At 41.3% G+C, this 19,857-nt stretch overlaps 1 protein-coding gene across 1 annotated transcript in view; it reads left to right on the top strand.

Annotated features, from left to right (window-relative positions):
- Nucleotides 1-19,857, top strand: part of ADAMTSL1 (ADAMTS like 1) — a 452,838-nt gene that overhangs the window by 266,250 nt on the left and 166,731 nt on the right. Inside the window, exons 16-17 of the mRNA XM_047767602.1 lie at nt 176-386; nt 16,520-16,699. Of these exons, the coding sequence (XP_047623558.1) occupies nt 176-386; nt 16,520-16,699 (391 nt within the window). The remainder of the gene's footprint in view (nt 1-175; nt 387-16,519; nt 16,700-19,857) is intronic.

The following is a 19,857-nucleotide window of genomic DNA, read 5'->3' as shown; positions in this document are numbered from 1 at the left end:
AAGGAGAGAAAGGGTTCTAGGTTTGGGATAGAATTACTAGCAAGTCTTTTTCTGGAACTTCCCAAGTTCCTAGGTAGGCGTTTTTACTTCATTAGGCAGTACTTGATGCCGTGGTAACTGTTCTCTACACAGGTGTTCAGGGTGTCCTCTTCCTTTCGCTCTGATTTCTTCCCAGGTGGGAAATTGGCAAGTGGAGTCCATGTAGTCTCACCTGTGGGGTTGGCCTGCAGACCAGAGACGTCTTCTGCTCTCACCTACTTTCCAGAGAGATGAATGAAACAGTCATCCTGGCTGATGAGCTGTGTCGCCTGCCCAAGCCCAGCACGGTGCAAGCTTGTAACCGCTTCAACTGCCCCCCAGCCTGGTACCCTTCACAGTGGCAGCCGGTGAGTTCTGGGATTCCTCAGTGCTGGCATTTGTATTTGCAGCGGGCAGTGATTCAGGACAGGGGAAGTCATCTCTGAGGAGCTTTGTCCCATTAAAGGAATGGTCAAGGTCTGCTCCTCCTTCTTTGCTTAGTACTCCCCCAGCCTTATTTAAATCCAGATCTTTTCATTTCAAATACCAAGCTCTTTCTACTGTACCGCCCCCAGCGATCTCCAGAAGCAATTCGAAGGAGCCGTGTGTTAACCTGAACATGTTCATGACAAAGTTTTCACCGAGCTAAGGATATATTTTTTCAAATAAGGACAGTGTGGTGGGTAAATTTTCATAAAGCTAAATTTTTCTGAATGTGAGCTCTTTCCAGTTTTGTGCTGTTTAAAATTTAAGAGATAAAGGTACTAGGCGATGGTTTTTCTTTTTCTTTTTTTAACACACTTAGCAAAATAAAATGTTAGAAGTCAGGTCAATTCCAGACGTTTGAAATTTTTCTGATCCATTAGAAACTATTGCTTTAAAGCAAGGATTGGCAAACTGCTGGCCAAAGCCAAATCCAGCTCACAGCCAGTTATTGTAAATAAAGTTTTACTGGAACATAGACTCACCCGTTCTGTTATGTACTGCCTGTGACGGCTCTTGCACTGCAAGGACAGAAGTGCTTGACTGTCACAGAGACTATATGGCCCACAAAACCTAAAATATTTACTCTGCCCCTTTGCAGAACAGTTTGCTGACCTCACTCTAAAGCATATATTAAAATAAATATATACAATAAAAACACAATTATTTTATTCTCATATCTTATCCAAAATTAATACATACTTATAAAATTTTAAATCATCATTTTGTGTGCCTTTAAAAGAGACAAGAATTTTAGATGGATCCCTTGGATAAAATCTTCTTATGCACTTTCCTCCCTATGAGGATATCAGATGTAGTTTTAAAGTGACACACAAAAGCCACAAAATGTAAACTTGAAAGGTGAGGGGGACATACATTCCAGTTTTACTGAAACAGTTTTTCACTCTCAAAAGTGTCCCAATTAGACTGATAAATGATGTGGTCACCTGACTGAGAAGCAGCCTATATATCCTTGCCTTGGTGCAAAGAGTAGGAGCTGCCATTCCCCTGAGTCCTCCTTGCTTCTTCACAGCCAGTGGACAGAGCCCCTTCCTGCTTCCTTCCCCTTCTTGGGACTGTGACTTAGTAAAGTGCTTAAAAACTCCAGTAGTAACGAGTGAGCAAAACACTAACATAGAAGGCATCTGGAAACAGACACTGAGTATATATATCCTTTTAGAGCTTCAATGCATATGGCTAAGTTCATAAATTCCATTCTACTGTGTGATGGTTTGTGGAAGTCAAGAGGATGTTATATATTTTGAATATCTATGTACCAGTGTTCTGTTAAGAAACACATATTATTACACATCTTATTGAGGTTAGGCCTCACAACAGTGTAGTGAAAAGTAGATTTTATCTTAATTTTTGGTTTGAAGAAACTGAGGCTCACAGAGCTAGCATTTAGGGGTGGACATCAACCCAGTTTTACATAATCCTTTCCATTGTATCCTGTTGTTGGAAACTCCTGTGGCTAGAAAGGCCCTAAGGGGTTATACATGAGCCCCCTTGTTTAATGGATGATATGACTCTGTTGTACATGTCGTTTTGCCCAAGATTATAAAGCTTGGTCTGGTACCCAGGTCTCTTGTTGATTTCCAGTGCATATATGCTTTTACTTTTAACTGTACTTAGGCTTTACAGGGCACCACTGACCCGTGATAACACTAAGAAAAGACAAGGCATCAGCCCATGTCAACCTCTACTGTTGAAACTAAGTCCCTATATTATTAGTTTGTGTTGCCATTAAGTACATAGGAAGTTCTGGATAAAATTTTTATTTAATAATGAAATGAGTGAATAGATCAATAGTATCATTCACAAGCCCTGAAATTTTTTACTTTATATCCTACTGATAGGTTTGTTTCGTGGTTATAGGTCATCATCCTCTTCCACTAGCCACACATGCTGTTGAATAATGGCAGTGACCTATGGTGTTTTTTCACTTTTTCAAACGCATCAATATACATGACTTTTTTTGGTCTGTTGCCAACACCACCACCCCCATGCCCATTGTCCCGATATGAAACCCTGGGTTTCTAAAAAGTCAAGAACTCTTCCATTTTCCATCAGCCTGTGGCCTGTCAAGACATGTTGAAAAAACTTTTCTGTTTCCTTCCATTACAGAAGAGCTTTTGAGATGTGTTGGATTTAAGTCCATTTTTCAGATCGGGAAAGTAATAGTAATATTTATGAAGTTGAGCCAGTGAACTGCTGACTATACTTTATTAGGACCTTTAAAAAGATCTTATTTCATAACCAGTACATAATCATGTGAAAAATATTCAGTCACTATACGAAATAATGAACATGGAATGTGAAAGCCACCTCTTCTATCTTCCAAAGGAAATTCCAGGTTAGGCATTTGGTACATAAGGATCCTTGGTCACTCTTAGGAACCTCTCTGAACCTAGAGGAAACACCTTACATTTTTCCTAGAATCCTACTTCTTTAGTCAAGTTTCTTAGGCAAAAGCAGCTATTACTGACCACTTATAAAAAGAAAGTCATTTTGTATGCTTATGAGGTAAGTCAATAGTCTTTTTTTTTTTTTTGTATTTTTTGCTATTTCTTGGGCCGCTTCCACGGCATATGGAGGTTCCCAGGCTAGAGGTCGAATCGGAGCTGTAGCTGCCAGCCTACGCCAGAGCCACAGCAACTCGGGACCCGAGCCGCGTCTGCAACCTACACCACAGCCCATGGCAACGCCAGATCCTCAACCTACTGAGCAAGGGCAGGGACCAAACCTGCAACCTCATGGTTCCTAGTCGGATTTGTTAACCACTGCGCCACGACGGGAACTCCAGTCAATAGTCTTTTCAGCTTCTCCAGACTAATTGGCTGTTGTCCTAGGATACCACCTAGTTAATACATCGACTGCTAACTGTGCATTTCCCTGGTTAGCCCACTGGTTCCTGGGCAGTCCTTGCTGGGACAAGGGGGCTACTGTGCACTCACATGGTCCTTTCCCTTTATGTGCTTAGATACACCAGAGGATCGTGCTGAGGTCTGTAATCGTTCAACACCTAGTTGACAGTCCTTTTTCATATGAAGGAGAAGGAGATGAGGGACCAAATGCTTCACTTAAAGGAAGGCAGATAACAACCCGATGGCCTGTCTAAAGGGAGAAACTGCCACCTCCTCGCTTTTTGAACATTAGGCTACCACTGACCTCATGCATATGCTTTTCTTCCTGAAGGAAAAAAAAAAGAAAAAAGAAAACAAAACCATAAAATATGTGACTTGTCATTTGCCAGCTAGGAATACAACCTCCTTTGTCCTTTGTGAGCATTTGCCTGACAAATAACAAGTAGCCAGTATTTACACATTCTATAGGTCTGGAGGGGACTAATATAGAGTCCAAGGATTTATGTCAAAGCTTTAGATTAGAAACAAGTAAGCAGAAATGAAGAACGAATCTAATGTCTAACTCTAGCTTTGATGTTTAGAGGGCCATCTTTATTTAGTTCTACCTCTTAATACTGCATCCCTTGGTTTTTTATCTCTGGTCTTGTGTGAAGGATTCACTTAATATTTGTCTTTATCAGTTTAGCTATAATAACTTGGGGTTTTTTGGTTGTTTTTTGAAACATGTATTTAGTGCATCAGTCTCCTGAAACCCCTGTAATTTATTGAATATACACACATACTCACCATCTTCATCAACATCATCTTTGGTGTTGGCTGTGTATTTCCATTTACTTTTTTATTGAAGTATAGTTAATTTACCAAGTTGTGTTAGTTTAAAGTGTACAGCAAAGAGATTCAGTTGTATATATATATATATATATATATATATATATATATATATATATATATTCTTTTTTCAGATTTTGCATTATAGGCTATTGCAAGATATTGAATATAGTTCCCTGTGCTCTACAGTAAATCTTTAGTGTTTATCTATTTTTATAATGATTTTTATTTTTTCCATTATAGCTGGTTTACAATGTTCACTAACGTACAGCAAGGTGAACCAGTTACACATACATGTATACATTCTTTTTTCTCACATCATCATGCTCCACCATAAGTGACTAGACATAGTTCCCAGTGCTATACAGCAAGATCTCATTGCTTATCCATACCAAAGGCAATAGTTTGCATCTATTAAGCCCAAATTCCCAATCCATCCCTCTCCTTCCCACTCCTCCTCCCCCTTGACAACCACTAGTCTGTTCTCCATGTCCATGATTTTATTTTCCATGAAAAGGTTCATTCATGCCATGTATTAGATTCCAGATATAAGTGACATCATATTATCTATTTCATATACAGTAGTGTGTATATGCTAATCCCAAACCAAAGGTTACCCCTTGGTAACCATAAATTTGTTTCCTATGTCTATGAGTCTATTTGTTTTATAAATAGAACATTTGTATCACTTTTTTAGATGGCACATATAAGCGATATCATATAATATTTGTCTTTCTCTGTCTGACCTATTTCACTTAATATGATAAACCTCTAGGTTCATCCATGTATATTACTTCTTATATCCCTCACGAGAGATCATTGCTACAATTGGTGTGTTTCGGTACCAGGATTGAGAACCACTACCATAGTTGCAGAAGTCAGTCTGAGACACCTTGATCTCAGGTGCCAGAGATCATAGATGCCAGTCTTCAGATAGGAATTTTTTTGGTGACTCTCCATAGCCGTCTAGCAAAGCCAGATGGCTTAGTCAGGCCTTTATACCTCTGCCATCTGCCCCACCCATCTCTAACTGTGATTCTCCCATCCCTACTTGTACATTCCTTCTGCCTACCCTTCCCCCTGCCTCCCCTTTGTCTGTCAAAGCTGGTGGGAGTCCCACCTCTCCCAGCAGGACTCTCCCATGCTGAAGCCACATGGTGTTTGTTCACAGTCAGTACTGCCCATTGAACAGCCACACACCACTTTACCTGGACAGGTGCTTTCCCATGATTCCATTAGGGCAGCGATGATCATCAGCAGAGACTGAGTCTCACTGAGACCCCAGGACACCCATGCAGGTGTTAACATAGAGGATGGTGCTGAAAAGTTAGGTGACAAGTGTGCCCGTTCATTTATGGAGCACTTGCTTTATTTCAGAAGCTTCTTCTTTTAATGAGAGCAGCACTTACTATGTATTAAGTGCAGTTCTAGGCACTTTACCTTTATATTTAACTCATTTAATTCTCACCATCCTTAATGTGATAGTTGTTACTGTGATCCCCATTTTACAGTAAACTGAAGTGTTGCAAGGAAATTGAAATGCTGTGAGGGTAACCGAAATACAGACTCTACATAGCAGAGCTCATTCTACTGCTCTCCAGCTTCTCTATGAATCCCTAAGGCAACTCATTTAAGGAAACAAGGCTCAGAGAAGCTGCGCTTGCCCCTGCTCACATGGCTAGTATGCAAAAAAAGGTGTCTGTCTGCTTCACAACTCATTCTCTTTTCCTTTATGCATGCAGCTTGCCCAAAACTTCTTTGAAGTGTTAAACTGTGAGGAAGTCTGAGATCAGCCTTAAAATCAGCAGCTTAGTCCATCCCACTCCCTTCCTCCTCCACCTTGGCAATCACAAGTCTGGGATGGACTGGGAGTTTGGGATTGGTAGATGCCAACTATTAATTACATTTAGAGTGGATAAGCAATAAATTCCTGCTGTATAGCACAGGGAACTATAGCTAATCTCCTGGGATAGACCATGATGGAAAATTATCTAAGAAAAGGAATGTATATGTGTGCATGACTGGGTCACTTTGCTGTACAGCAGAAATTGGCACAACATTGTAAATCAACTATACTTTAATTAAAACAATATAAAAAATAAATCTGTCATTACAGTGAAGGACATTATATTCTTAGAGCATTTTTTTTTTAAATCAGCAGCTATGTAAAACAGTATTTGTTGCTGTATCCAGGGCAGTTAATCTGTGTGTGTTTCTTATTGCTGCTGTAACAAACTACCACGCATCTGGTGGCTTAAAACAGCATGAATTTACTGTCTGATAGCTCAGGAGGTCAGAAGCCTGAAATCAGTTTTGCTTGGCTAAAGTCAAGGTGTTGGCAGGTCCTTCCTTCTGGAAGCTCTGGGCAAGAATCTGTTACCTGGCCTCTTCCAGCTCCTAGAGGCCTCCTGCTGCCTTGGCTCATGGTCCCCTTCCTCCGTCTTCAGAGCACTTCACTCCAACCTGGGATGCTGTCCTTCTGCTCTCCTTCTCTGACTCTCATTCTCCTAACACCCTTCCATAAGGACCATTGTGACTGTATCTGCAAAGTCCCTTTTACCATGTCAGGTCATATGTTCACAGGTTCATAGATATCTCTGGGGTCACAATTCAGCCTACTGCAAACTGCTCTATTGTGGGCTGACTGTCCCTATTAACCCTAATGGCCTGTTGGTCTCTATTAGCACAAGCTTCTTCTTTTTTTTTTTTTTTGGCTTTTTTTAAGGGCCATACCCACAGAATATGGAGGTTCCCAGGCTAGCTGTCTAATCAGAGCTACAGCTGCCAGCCTACGCCACAGCCACAGCAACACAGTATCCAAACCCACGTCCTCATGGATGCTGGTCGAGTTCACTAAGAGCTGAGCCACAATGGGAACTCCCTTAAGAATAACTTTGAGACAGAAAAGAGAAAAAAAGAGAGAGATGCTAGAAATATTAAGCCGAAGTGGATGAGAGGGTCCACTCTGAAGCATAATTTACATTTCTGTATATTGCCTGTGTTTTATGTGTGGGATTGTGTCCACCCACTATAAACATATTGCACACATCTGTGTGGAGACTGAAACCATCACCACAGGCCCTGTTTTCCTCCTCTGCTTAAAACTGTGCTTATGTGGCCATTTCCCTATAAACCTCTTTTTTTTTTTTTTTAAATCAAGACTACAATTCAAAATGCCTGTAGTTTAGCTATGTAAAAAGATATATGAGAGAAGAGCCCTTACTGGTAATATCCAGGAAAAAAAAAAAAGAATTTTAATGATAACCATAAATACTTGAGAATTAAAATTTTCATTTTCTAGATGGAAACAAACACACAGAAAAGAACGACTTTGGTCTGGATTGGAGGGCTGAATTCTGGCAGAAAGAGTCAATGTAGTCATCAGTTTTGTTATATACAAGTAACTAAAATAGAAATCCTCATGAGTTAGAAAGCATCTTTATTTAAAATGTTGTATCCAAGGAAAAAGGAAAATCTACTTGGGTATTTATTTTCTTTTTAGTAGTGTATTTCATAAGGAAATGGACATGGACACTTGATCTTACCTTTAGAAGCAACAATAAATATCAGTACAACAGAGATCAGAATTCAGATTTCACATGTGAAGTGTTTTTTTATTTATTGGCAGAAAACTCTTTTTAACAATTACTCTGGGGAGTTCCTGTTGTGGTGCAGCAGAAACGAATCCGACTAGTAACCATGAGGTTGTGGGTTCTATCCCTGGCCTTGCTCAGTGGGTTAAGGATACAGCGTTGCCAGGAGTTGTGATGTGGGTCACAGATGTGGCTCAGATCCTGCGTTGCTGTGGTGTAGACCAGTAGCTGTAGCTCCAATTCGAGCCCTAGCCTGGGAACCTCCATATGTCACGGGTGCAGACCTAAAAAGAAAAAAAAAAAAAAACAGACATAAACAATTGCTCTGAATTTTAGTGGGTGCTTCATGTACTAACAGGAATATTAAACTCAGAAGATACATTGCAAACCCCTTGTATTTCCAGGATTAAGGAAATTTAATTGATACGAAGAATATAAAAAAGGAATGAATATATATTCATTATATATAAAACTGAGTCAATTTCTACACAGCAGAAATTGCACAACATTGTCAATAAATTATACTTTAGTAGAATTTTAAAAAAATAAATAAATCTTGGAGTTCCCGTTGTGGCTCAGTGGTTAACAAATCCAACTAGGAACCATGAGGTTGTGGGTTCGATCCCTAGCCTTGCTCAGTGGGTTAAGGATACGGTGTTGCCGTGAGCTGTGGTGTAGGTTGCAGATGTGGCTCAGATCCTGCGTTGCTGTGGCTGTGGCGTAGGCCAGCAGCTACAGCTCCAATTAGACCCCTAGCCTGGCAACCTCCATATGCCACAGAAACAGCCCTAGAAAAGGCAAAAAGACAAAAAAAATTAAAAATAAATAAAGTAAAGCTTAATGGATATTAGATGGATAAGCTAATTTTAATCCCCCAAATGGTCTAAATAGAAATTCTGTTCTTATTTAATCATTTTTGTTTTTAGTAAGCAAAATGCCAGTCCTCATGTTTATTTGTTTCTCTGTGCCCTCCTTCTGTGTGACTCAGTTTTGACCACTGATACATACTAAGCGCTCTTTCTAACTGCCCTTTGACCCTCCCAATCTCATCTATGATGAAGTTCCCTCAAATTTCAAAGGTCTAACATCAAGCTCGATGACTCGCCTACCTGCCCCCTTGCCCAGCAGACTTGGTCTTCCCTCATGTATCCTGTATTGTGAGTGACACCACCCTCTAGCCTGTTCTCCAGCGAGAAACCGGAGCCCTCTCAGCCTCATTTGTCCTTCATACTCAGCCAACACTGGAGTCCTATTGATTCTACTGCCGGTATTTCCTCACCCCCCTCTGCTCTCTTCCTCTCTCTTCCTCCCCAGCTGCCTTGGTTCCAGCCCTCACAACATACCAAACCATTACATACAGCCTTTTACTTGGTCTCCCATGCTGTCTCACCTAACTCTCATTTATGCTTCCCTTCCTGGTATTAGTAGTTCACTACAAGCCCTCTGTGAAGCCTTTCAGATATTAATATGTGCTAGGAACCCACAAATAGGGGTATGGTAGACGCTGTTGTTTGGACTTATTTGACCAGGACACCTTTTCTCCATATCACATTTGTTTGTCTCACAGGGAAGGACTCTTTGGAACCCTTTGGTCTTGCTGCCTTAATCATTTCTACAGATTGGATCATGTTACCCCCAAATTTAAAACCCTTAATAACACCCCATGGTCTGAAGAGTATGTCCAAGTATGTCCAAGGTCCTCCCACTATCTGCTACACATCTACATTCTCAGTCTCATTTTCCAGCTACATGTCCCCATGAACCCCAAGCTCTGCCTTCTCGTGACTCCTCAGAGCCGTGTGGACAAGCAGTGTTCCTTCATAGCCTCCATCTCTGCATGCGTAGGCTGGCTCTGCTAGTGATCCTCATCTCCTGGCACCCCCTCCTATGTCACCACTGCAGAGCCTTTCCCAACTTTTACATAAAGACCTAGTTGAACTCCCCTCTGTATTCCCTCTTTTGCAAAATCAATCACAGTGTATAGTAATGTTTTCTCCCTGACCAGACCATAGACACCTGAGGTATAGTAACCATTTTTTAATCACCTTAAGTCTCTAGCCCCTAATACAATGCCTGGCATTTAGCAAGCACTCAGGAAATGGTTGATGAAATAATGAATGAGCAAAGGAAGAGAAGAATGAAGTGAAATCGAAGCTATAAACAGAGCACATTATGTTAAAACTACAGAGTTGACTTTAGGAACAGCATGTAGACCTCACTTTGTGTTGGGCTCAGTAATGTGACTTGGGGTACCAAGGAAATGAACACACCTCTCAGTGAATCAAACTACCAACATGAAACCAAAAAAGTCAAGACAGGCAGAATTAATGTTCTGATCATAGGAAAATCTTTTAAAATACAGGACACGCAGGATTCTGTATAGAAACATGGCATTTTTGTATAGAAACATAACTTTTCAATGTTCCTCTTATTGTTCAGTTTTTACCCTTCTTATAAAACTAATGAATCACGAATATGCATGTTTCATTATATCATGAAACATGCATGGCAACAAGGATAGGCAATGTAAATCTAGTTTTCATTATTTATTCTGTTTATGGCATGTATTTCAAAATAATACCCATTACCAGAGATCTACCTCTTCATACTACAATATTATTTTCAATGATGATTCATAAAGCAAATTTTTTCATTTAGTTTTATTCAACTTCTCTTTCTGCTCCTTTTTAAAAATGTTTTTCTTTGGATTCTGCCTCTTCCTTCAGAGCTGTCAGCCTCAGCAAGTAATCTCAACATGTTCGCAAAGTCATCACGGACTTTGGAACCTTTATTCATTTGAAATTTCACCTTCTATAATTTTTAAAAATTTCAAAAACCACCCTTTTCATCAATGTACACACCAGGGAAACTTTTTGAGTAAAGATGAGACAGGATTTAAAAGCCAAATCCCTGACAACAAGAACTCTGCCAGATGGTTGCCTGCCATACCTGGAGGGTCGGAGCACGCAGCAGAGCACACGCTGCATCTGGCCCAACCCCACCGCTGACTTACTTAGAAGCAGCTTCTGGCTAATGATAAAACAGCCTGATAAAAGGTGAATGTTCAGCCCATCAGCTGGATGTTTGTTTTACATCTTTTAAACATCTGGATTGTTGGCTCTTTCATTCATCCAATCATCAGTTCAACAAACATTTATGAAGTGTACACTCTTTGCCAGATGCTACACTAGGCTCTGGGGAATAGAAAGATGAATACGTTCCCTTTCCTCAAAAGTCGCATAATCTGTGTGCATGCAGGGAGGTGGAGGAAAATAGCAGGCACATAAATGAACAGCCCTGATAGAGGCCATGCAGGACCTTTCCAGCTCAAGGTGCAGTGGGAGGTGACTCACACACCATAAGGCAGAGGGATTAGAAGAGGCTTTCCGAAGAAGTGGCTTTCGAGCTGGGCCTTCAAGGATGTCTTGGAAGTTTCTGGATGGACAAAGAGATGAAGGGCTTTACTCCCAGTATGAACCACATAATCAAAGGCCTGAGCAGAAGAAGCATCACTGTGCCCAGGGGAGGACAAATTGTTCACTGTAGCTGAAGTACTGCCCCATGGCAGGCCAGCAAGGCACCTATCTGGGAAGCTTGATTCGGGTCAGAGTGAGAGGGCCCTGAAGGACATTCTCAGGAGTCTGACTTTATCTTCAGGTGTTGAGAATTTTCTGTGAGCTTTCTGCGTAGATCAGACTTCAGAATAACAAGCTGATTTTTTTTAACTTGTCTTGCAGCTATTTTGTCATGCTGTTGTCACAGACTTCCATGCAGCATTGTGGGGAATCATCTGAGGGTCTGTCCCTTAAGTAGGGTCCTATCTATAACTGATAAACCAGCTCTGTCATTTTAAGGGAGTTCTCATACTCTATAGCCTATTTTATTACATCTCTACTCTTAAACCATTTATGCTCATCTACTTTCTCAATTTGAAAGGGGAAAATTAACCTGCATTTTTCCTCATTGCCACATTCAGTAAGAAGCTCTAACTTAATAGCTTTAATCTGAAAGCTCTTCTTATTCAGCTACCTGTTTATTTGGGGAGCATTTATTCAAATTGAATGGCTTCCCATATGCCCTATAAGATATTTAGAAAAAGAAAATTTCATCCATCAAGCATTTGAAGTACTCTCTAGTCCTACAAAACAACATCACTAAGTGAAGTGTCTAAAATATCAAGTCACCAGGTAACAGAAATTTCAAGAGCATGTTCTTTATGGCCAACTCAGTAGGACCCGTGGGGAATTTGACTGTAAAATATAGTCAAAGGATTAGAAGAAAAGTGGTTTTATTCCATTTTGAGGTTTAGAGGATAATGACATTATGAGCAAGCCATTACATTTTTCATAGAAAAACACCACATTTTTACAGCAGTGTGTATATTTATGGATCATACCAAAATGTTGCATACCTCCACAACAGTTACAAAATGTCACTGTACTGTTTAGTTCACACCCTGACCATTTCTTTACTTGAAAACAAAACATTAGTTTTAAAAGAAAAAACTAGATGTAGGAACAAGAGCAGATGTAGGAAGAAAGAACTAGGGATGGAGTCATCCAATCCTGAGATCTCTTACTGAAGATCTAATAGTACCATTACTTCAGGAAAGTTTTGAATATAATTGTCAAGCACTAATATGAGCAACAAAAGAAATAAAGTCCCTTCCTTCATAGAGCTTATCGTCTAATGGATGATAATTTGCAAAAGGAATAAGAGCTATTTAGAAGAGCTTTTTAAAAAATAATGTGAGGCTAGTGGATTAGAGAAAGTTTTAGCTACTCTAGCCAGGAGATTAGTGATGGCCTCTCAAAGCAGGTAAGAAAGGAATCGAACCTGGGTGATTCGAAAGGCATAACCACATGACAACATAAGAGAAGAGTGGTCCAGGTAGAGATAGGAGCAAGTTCAAAGGCCCTGTGGGAGAAACAAGCTTGTCATGTTCAAGGAACAACACACACACACACACAATGGTGTATCTGGAATATATAGGGAAAGGGGAGAGTTGTATGAGATGATATTCTAGAAGTGTGTGCAGCTCTTCTTGTTCACTGCTAGAACCTAGAACCTTAGAACCAGGCATGGTCCATGATTGGTAGTTAATAAATTTGTGCTGAATGAATGAATGAAGTTGGGAGGATTTGAGTTACTCAGTTTCATGGCGCTGGGTCCAGAAAACTTAGGGTTTGGATGAGAACACAGAGTGCTTTGCAGGTCAGGGTTAAGGGAGTTTGGATTTTATCCTCATCACCATTGAAGACCATTGAAGGGCCATAAGCATGGAAATTATATGATCTGACTTATACTTTGAAAAACAGCAATATGAAAAACACTACTGTGTGGAGAATAGACAGTAGAAGAATAATATGATATGCTAAATATCTTTCATTGCTCCCATAGATCCAGTCTCTACTTTCTCCATCTATAGCCCAAGAGGCTGACCAATATAGACCCTACCCTCTGGCTTCCAGCTTTGTTCACCCAGTGATGTTTTCAGAAGGCCATCAGAAGAAGAGAAGTTGTGTAGACCATCTATATCCCACTAGGACCTGAGAGAGCCAGGCACTGAGAAGCTGGTTAGGAAGCTATGTGATAGTCTAAGCAAGAGATGATGGTTTCCTGGTTTATTATTTATTATAGAATTAAAGCTTATTTATTTTGGACGGAAATCTGAATTGCTCGTGGATTACGTATCAGGGAAGAGATGGTGAGAAAAAGGAAAAACTCAAGGCAATTTCCCAAGTTTTTGTCTTGGATATTATGACACCATTAAATGAATGGGAAAGATCAAGAGGAGAGAAAATGTGGGGTGGGGCTGGACAGGCAGAATCAAAAGTTTGATCTAATACATATTTAGGTCAAGATGCCTGTTTGCATTTAAGTGGACATGTTGAGTAGGCCTAGGGGAGAGGTCAGAGCTTTAAGATTTAAATTCTTGATTCAGAAGAGTAAACTCATTTTTGTCCAACAATTATGATTTGAACAATTTAAAAATTGCATTAAGTACATGGAAGAATTTTAATAATTCAATTGAATAGAAAGAATTATGGAGAACATAGGCCGTAGGTTTGGCAGATCTTTAGGAATCAGTAATAGTTGTCTAGTTAGAAAAGAGTTTTGGAGTTCCCGTCATGGCACAGTGGTTAACGAATCTGACTAGGAACCATGAGGTTGCAGGTTCGATCCCTGGCCTTGCTCAGTAGGTTAAGGATCTGGCATTGCCATGAGCTGTGGTGTAGGTTGCAGACGTGGCTCGGATCCTGCATTGCTGTGGCTGTGGTATAGGCCAGTGGCTATAGCTCCAATTCAACCCCTATCCTGGGAACCTCCATATGCCACAGGAGCAACCCTAGAAAAGACAAAAAGAAAAAAGAAAAGAGTTTTGAGCAAGAGCTGAACAATAAAGGTTATAATTAATATGATGATAGAATAACTGGTTGGTTAGAAGTGAGAATTTGACAGAAATAAGAGAAGGCTGAACCTAAGAAGTCATGCAGAAGATTATAAAACCAAAGTTAAAATCTTAGTTGTCCATAGTAATGAGAAGGGTTATTCTAAGCAAATAGAATTCTCAGCTGCAAATTTAAATTTCCCCCAATCACCAACTTTAATTCAATTCCACAAATATTTATTGAGGATTTACATTTGCAGAAGGCACTGTGGTAGGCAGTGTGGGCAGAAAATTCATTAAAGAAGTAAAATCCTTTAAGAATGTATTGAATTACTAAAGAAGAACTAAAATATCTGTTTCTCTAAAAATGAAGAGGTGGGGGAGTCACCAAAATGAGCCAGAGAAGCCAAAGCCCTGGGCTACTCACAGCTTGAATCATTAGCTCTGAGGCCGTAGTTTTTTTGGGGTTTTGTGTTGTTTTTTATGGCCACACCAGCAGCATATGGAAGTTCCTGCGCCAGAGATCAAATCTGAGCTAAAGCTACAACCTTCACCATAGCCACAGCAATGCCAGAACCTTAACCCACTGCACAGGGCCAGGGATCGAACCCATACCTCTGCAGCAACCCAAGCCACTGCAGTCAGATTCTTAACCCACTACACCACAGCAGGAACTCCATAGATTTTTTTTTCTCAATAAAGGCTAAATGATATGCTGGATAAGCCCTTGGAAGGAACCATTTGGATCTGCGCTAATAGCTGGCCATAGCCCACTGCATGTTGTCCACCTACACACACAGCTCTGTGACATAGCCTAGAAGCTGTGTTCAGTTACAGCCTTTCAGCTGAGAAATCAAAGGGTCTACGGAAAACACGTTTCCAGGGCCATCACATATAGATGAACTATTTGAGACAGTTGGTCCCCATCCTGGATCATAGGCCAGTTCCTGGCCCTAAAGTAGAGGCTTAGGATTGAATAGCAAAGCCCCTCCCCTCCACTAAGCACAGATGCCCCGTGAGCCTATCTCACACCCTGTAGCTTGTACCTTCCCCTTCCCCACCTTGATGCTCCTCCACTGGTAACTACTGGTTTCTTCTCTATATCTGTGAGTCTGCTTCTTCTTTTTTGTTATATTCACTAGTTCATTGTATTTTTTAAAGTCCACCTTTAAGTGATATACAGTATTTGTCTTTCTTGCAAGGGTTAGATTGACTAAAAATGACCAAATAAAAACCCAAAGTCACAATGGCTTAAGTAAGAAAGAAGTGTTTCTTTCTCATGTAAACACAGGCCATCTAGGGCCACTATGGTGGCGTCACAACCAGGAAGATAGGCTGCTAATATCTATTTGCCCATTACTGTCCAAGCTAGAAGGTTAAATTTTAGATAGTGGTTCACTTTCCAGCCAGTAAAGAGGAGGCCAGAAGGGGAAAATGCCACACACTCTTCACATTCTTTTTGTGGGCATTTCCCTGAAATTGCATGCAACCTTCCATGTATATCCCGCTGCCCAGCACTAAGTTACATGGCACCTTCAAGAGAGATCAGCAAATATAGTCTGTATGTCAAAATGTTATGTGCACAGCTAGAAACGGAGGGTTTCTTTGCTCTTGCAAGGGAGGAGACAAAGACTCAGAACAACAGCCTCCCCTCTACCCGCATGCAACTGGATCATAACTGTTAAATTACGTGTAAGTGATGTGTTTGACTGGGGTCCTGCTGAAAACCACTAAAATGCAGCTATTTTTCCCATAAATGTCCATGTCTCTTGTTCCCGCTGTCCTAAAAAACCACCAATCTTACCAAAAAACGTGTTGCAGGTAGTTCTTCAGAAAACCACACCTCAAATCTACTGTCCCTCCAGTAGGGTAGGGTAGATGTTTACACTTAGAGAGAGAGAGAGGAAGGGCTGCCTTTTCTGCAGATTAATTCCTCCAGATTTACACGGATGGCAGGAGTTCTCCCTCATTCTGGAAGCAGCACAGATCTTTTTAACTGGATCGTAAATATGTTTAACACTCTATTATATAACCTTTTAAACCAGTTGTCTTGGGTGACTGCAAATCATAGTTTAGAGGCAACTTTCTAAGATTTAAAGGGCCTTGAAATTCCTGGATGCTCTAGTTAATACTTGTGATGAAGAGTGGAAGGTACAGAGCTTGCTACAAAATTCATTTCAAGGAAAGGAAAAAAGTCCTTTGGGCTGGTTCCTGGGTTTTCTTCCTTGTCTATGTATTTTTCCTTTTTTTCACTCTTGACTCAGCCAAGGCTAAGGTAAGAATTGGCAGCCCAACATGCTACTGTCCTATGTCAGCTCCACTTTCTCTTCCTTCCTCAGTGTTCCAGGACATGTGGAGGAGGTGTCCAGCGGCGAGAGGTTCTTTGCAAACAGCGCATGGCTGATGGCAGCTTCCTGGAGCTTCCTGAGACCTTCTGTTCAGCCCCCAAACTGGCTTCCCAACAAGCCTGCAAGAAAGATGACTGTCCCAGCGAGTGGCTTCTCTCTGATTGGACAGAGGTACGTACGTACGTACATTCCTCAGAAGGAGAACAAAAGAGGTGTAAGGAGGGGAGTTCCCATTGTGGCTCAACTACAATGACCTCAACTATTATCCATGAGGATGTGCATTTGATCCCTGGCCTTGATCAGTGGTTTAAGGATCCACTGTTGCTGCAAACTGCCGGTAGGTCACAGATGCAGCTAGGATCCTGCATTGCTATGGCTATGGCATAGGCCAGCAGCTGCAGCTCCAATTTGACCCTTTGCCTGGGAACTTCCATATGCTGCAGATATGGTCCTAAAAAGGAGAAAAAAAAGAAAAGGCATAACGAGGAAAAGACAGCCAAACTTTGAGTTAACAGAAGGTGAGAGCAGAACAAAATAGTCCTAATATTGTGGAACAAACTTCTTGTAAGCTTTGATACCATCATGTTTAACTAGCTTTTAACCAGGCTGCAGGGACAGAAGATAAGCAGCCAGCCCTTACTCAACAGTCAGAAGCAGGGGAATTGTAAACAGGCTCTTGATGGAAGAAAACCAGGCCTAATGCATGCTATTTGGGCCCAGGGCTCTACTCAGAACACCAGGTTCTTCTCCCTCTCTCTTCACTCCCACCTTCCTGCCCTCCCTGCTTCTCCTCCTCCCAGATGTTTCTAGTCTCTCCTCAGAAAAGGCAAAGTCTCTCCAGTTCTTCTCTTCCAAGTTACTGGACAGTGAGGAACATGATTTATTAGGAAAAGAAGGCCAAGGAAATCCTGCCTCTTTCCTGTCAGTTTCCTGGCTCCAAAACGTCAACAGCTTCCCAGTAGGAGAACTTGATTTCCCCCATTGCCATGCATCTGGGGAGATGACTGCATAGGCCCTACCTTTCCTGATGGACCTTGTAAGTTAGGGATATACCCCTGACCCACTCACTTCTCTAAATCATTCCTACTCTAATGCTAGCATAAATTCATTCATTGACACCCAGCTTCAACTTTTTTTCAGCCTGACTCCTTCTTGAATTGCCTCCAACTCCCCCACCTTCACAGGTCTGTGTGTCTTCCACAGAGAAATCCACCTGCCCCCCCGCCCCCCCCCCCCCACACACCAAGTATTGCCTCACAAGCAGATTTAGCCAAGACAGAATTACTAGGCCTGAAGTGAAAATCTCTATGTCAAAACCAGATTCACAGCCTCCTCTTTCTTGCATAGAAGCACTTGAACTGGCCCTGCTGCTCTCATGGCCACCTTTGTAGACTGTCCAATACACAGCACAGAGCTGCTGCTGCTTGAAATACGTCACAGAGACACATCCTTCCCCAGAGGGGGAAGCTGCCTCTGAAAATGAAGATGCCACATCTTTCAGACTACATTCTGAGAATTCTTGCCCCGTGTTTTATCACCCCACGTGGCGGGGGGTGGGGGGGGGCATCCGATGGTGCCTGCTAAGGGCATTGCAGTTGAGAGTTAATCTACATCACTCTGGGTTTTGTAATTGGGCAGTAAAATTGCCTTCTGATGGTAGCTTCCCCCAGATGTCTCATGACAGAAGGGGGAATGATTGTCACTTCATCTTTTAGAGATAATTTTATTTCAGGATAAAAGATTAAATGTGTATGGAATGAGCGTGTGCACACATGCATGAACATGTTAGTGACAATTTTTCCATGGAATGCTGATGTGGGGTATGGTATCATATCAAAAAATCATAACAAAACATACAGTGCAGGAGACAACACTGATGTATTTGCCAAATAAGTGGGTCTAAATGAAGACTTGCTCCAGGGCACGTTGTAAAAGGTGTTGCTCTCCTCAGTCTGTGGGTGACAGTCTTCCACAAGTGGGATGCAGAGAAAGGGTCTTGTGGGTATTAAATTGTCCTCCCAACTTCCTGGAGTTTGTGGCCTCTGAGCCTATGGGGGACAAAGAGAAGATTTAAAAGAGGGACCCTTGTGTTTCAGCTCTAAAGAAAGGAAGCTGCTGCATTGAAATTCCAAGAGTCCCATTAGGTCAAGGAGACCTTTAGAACAGTATCATGTATAGTTAAGAGTTCAGACTCAAAGACAGGCCAACTTAGGTTCCAATCCTGACTCTGCCACGTACTAGCTGTATAACCTTGGGCTAGCTACTTAACCTTTCTAGGCCTTAGTATGCTTATAAATATTGGAGATGATAATCGGGTCCATGAACATAGTTATTGGAAGGCTCAAATCATGCATGTAAAGTACTTTATGCCTAGTCAAAGGGAACCCTTAGTACGGTTATGATTTTCTTCCATCCCTCCTCATTGTCAGGAAGAGGAGAAGAAATAAAAGAAGGCACTTCATTTGCCTGTTTGGACCCAGGTTCATGGCCGGAGCCTCCCACAGGCTTTGCTGGTCTTTCTAGGAGGTGGAGGTTACATTGTAGGAAGTAGGAATAGTTAGCCCTTATCCAAGGAATGTTACTAGGTCCCACATTATCTGGGTTGATGAGTGGAAATCCCAAACATTGAGAAGGGACTAGGAATGGTGGGGATGTAATCACCAATTCATTGGGATTAAACTTAAGCTCGTGCCACATGAAAGTGCTCCCGGGGGTATTCATAGAGGCTGTTACTTAGCCTTGTCATCCCAACAACCCTCCCCTGGCCCTCCGGCTGGGATGAAACTTGCATTCCGCACCCCCCTACGCCTCCCTTTGGAGAAAGGAAGACCTGGATGATCTATGGGTGTTTTTCATCCTCAACTATCTGGGCTTAATCTCATGGTTGCTGCACAGAATCCCTCAGAGACAGAATTAAGCCAAAGTTTTAAATACTTCAAATAAAATTACTTTCAGATTCTATTCTGAGAAAAGACCTCTCAAAAGACCTCCCTTCTCTTCTTTAAAAGAAACCCTTGCATCTCTTGAAAGAGTTGGCTATTCAATATTTTTAAATTATATTTTATGGAAATTTCTTCCTCCCAAAAATATAAATTAAAGTCAGAGTTTTCAATTTCAGAGCTAGAAGAAACTTAGAAGATCCTATAGCCTAGTTGTTTTTTGTAAAAATTAAAGCCACAAAACCTTTTTTCAACTGAAATTTTACTGTGAGGCCAGAAGTCTAAACCAAAACAAATCTGAGCTGTTTTGGTCAAAGTATGGGTAAGAATCCCATATCTTCAGTGGCTGGGTCTCCAGATCACCTGAGAAGCCACTCGAGTCACTTCCTC

This window comes from Phacochoerus africanus, chromosome 2 (assembly GCF_016906955.1).
Source record: "Phacochoerus africanus isolate WHEZ1 chromosome 2, ROS_Pafr_v1, whole genome shotgun sequence".
Classification (NCBI taxonomy): domain Eukaryota; kingdom Metazoa; phylum Chordata; class Mammalia; order Artiodactyla; family Suidae; genus Phacochoerus; species Phacochoerus africanus.
Note: the sequence above shows the minus strand (reverse complement) of the source record. Positions and strands in the feature narration are given on the sequence as shown.